This window comes from Pygoscelis adeliae, unplaced genomic scaffold, assembly GCF_000699105.1.
Source record: "Pygoscelis adeliae isolate BGI_AS28 unplaced genomic scaffold, ASM69910v1 Scaffold142, whole genome shotgun sequence".
NCBI classification, from domain to species: domain Eukaryota; kingdom Metazoa; phylum Chordata; class Aves; order Sphenisciformes; family Spheniscidae; genus Pygoscelis; species Pygoscelis adeliae.
Genome location: NW_008824247.1, coordinates 50,465 through 52,557, shown reverse-complemented (window position 1 = coordinate 52,557; position 2,093 = coordinate 50,465). Strand labels below are relative to the sequence as shown.

Sequence of the window (2,093 nt, the reverse complement as noted above, 5' to 3'; positions counted from 1 at the left end):
GGCTGCCCCGGGAAGTGGTTGAGTCACCATCCCTGGAGGTATTTAAAAGATGTGTAGATGCGGCACTTAGGGACATGGTTTAGTGGTGGAGTTGGCAGTGTTAGGTTAACGGTTGGACTTGATGATCTTAAAGGTCTTTTCCAACCTAAGTGACTAACATTCACATTCCTCACCTGTAAGATATACCTATGCTTACACACAACCGAACACCTTAATGTTTTTTGCTTGAAAAATAAACCAAGACACAACTTGACAGTTGTCATTTCAGGTGCTACAATAACTATTTGGCATTTCAAAACAGTTTTTTTTACTGTATTATGCTCTGTAGCTCAGTACAAGATCTTATATAAACAGTATGGTTTCTCACTGAAAGCAAGCATGCCTATTTAGAAAAAACAGGCTAAGTAAACTTTTTTCCTAATGACAACTTTCAGTTGCAGTAGATTTAAGAATACTATATAAAAAAAGAAATATGCTCCTTTTAATATCTTTTCCAGTTATGAAAATGTTTTAAAACAGATTTTAAAAAACTGTGTGTTTACATTTAATATATACAAGCATTTAGGTGCTTTAATTCCACCAACCTAGTGAATTCTCTAATCCAGGTCATATAGATTTTTTTCAACATCATTCAGGTCAGCAGAAAAAATTAAGATAAACCAGTCTCACACAGGGAAGTCATATTATCATCAACAAAAATGTCCTTTCTTAAGAGTAAGCATTAAGTAAAGCCAAATAATTGCAGCAGACAGCTTGTATGAGTTATCTGGGTTTAAGTTTTGCAATGTATCCACTACTTAGACTCTCAAGAAGTTCAAATCCCTTTAAAATGACAAGGCACTCTTATTCAGCCTATCGAGCTAGTTATTGTACTGTCTTATGATCCAACACTCTTAGGGATAAGAATTTTTTTAGGTAGCCATGATCTCCCTTAAATTGAGATTTTTTTTTAAAAAAACAATACTTCAGTGTTTCATTCATGCAACAAACCTTGCGATCCTTTCTGACAGATTTGCAATATAATTAAACGTTATCCACTCAAGTCTTGCAGTTTAGCAGTCATACAGAGGGAACTAAAATCAAGTATAGTTCAATAGTTCTGAACTGGAAAGCAGCGATTGCATGTCCACAGCATTTTGGGGAAAACGTGTTTTGGGGAGAAGGCCAACAAGCAGAAAGTACCAGGTACTTGCCCTGCTACTGTCCTCTCTGCCCAAAAAACACAAACTCCACCCAACTCCATTCTTAAAGATAGGGCTTGAAAGCAATTGCTAGAGGACTTCCCCCCCCCAACACTAGCAGAAGACAAGATGTCCAAACAATTACAAAAGAGGGATACACGATCTTAAAAAGAACAACTGAAATTCATGTCAACTGTGAGTTATTTTGAGTTGTTACATACATATAATACTATGCACACATCAGACTTCTCAGCTGGGTTTCAAAGGAAAAAAAAAGTAACAACTCTACTGTAACATCTAAAATCATACCAGAGGTGCACAGAACAGCCAAAAGAAGTACAAGCTATCTTTTTTTTTTCCCTGAACATGGCCCACAAACAGTACTTAGTCCTATCTAGTACCATAAGCAACACCAAAAATGGAAAATAATTTTACTGATGAGTGTGAAGCTACCATTCAATTTTTTTACATAAACTTGTCTACTTAAACTAGACAAATTGAAAAAGTGAAGAAAACAGACCTACACAATCACCCCTTTCTCAGTTTCTTAATCCATCTCTGCAAATCATCAAGGAATATGTGTAAGAAGAAATATTACTTCCGTTTTCTCAGTTCAATGCACTTAATTAAATAGCGTCTGGCAAAATCTCTAAGTTTAACATACAGCTTAATATGCTACACAAAGAAAATCTGTGACAAAACAAATTTAATACTAGTAGATCATCTGATTTTACCTTGCCTCATCAGCATTAGCTGATGCTCATGTCTAGCTGCTTCCATTTCTGCCTCTAGTTTCTCTTTGGCTTCTCTAATGTTCCTGTCAACCTGTTCACGCTGTTGCTTTTCCATCTCATCAAGAGCCTTCCACCGTGAAGCATACTCAAACTCAAATGTTCCAGGCTGAGCAAAACG

The 2,093-nt window shown here is 36.2% G+C and overlaps 1 protein-coding gene across 1 annotated transcript in view; it reads right to left on the bottom strand.

The window, feature by feature from the left end:
* PSPC1 (paraspeckle component 1) overlaps window positions 1-2,093 on the bottom strand; it is a 42,269-nt gene that overhangs the window by 33,704 nt on the left and 6,472 nt on the right. The window contains exon 4 of the mRNA XM_009335258.1: window positions 1,916-2,093. This exon is cut by the window's right edge and continues 18 nt beyond it. Within this exon, the coding sequence (XP_009333533.1) occupies window positions 1,916-2,093 (178 nt within the window). The remainder of the gene's footprint in view (window positions 1-1,915) is intronic.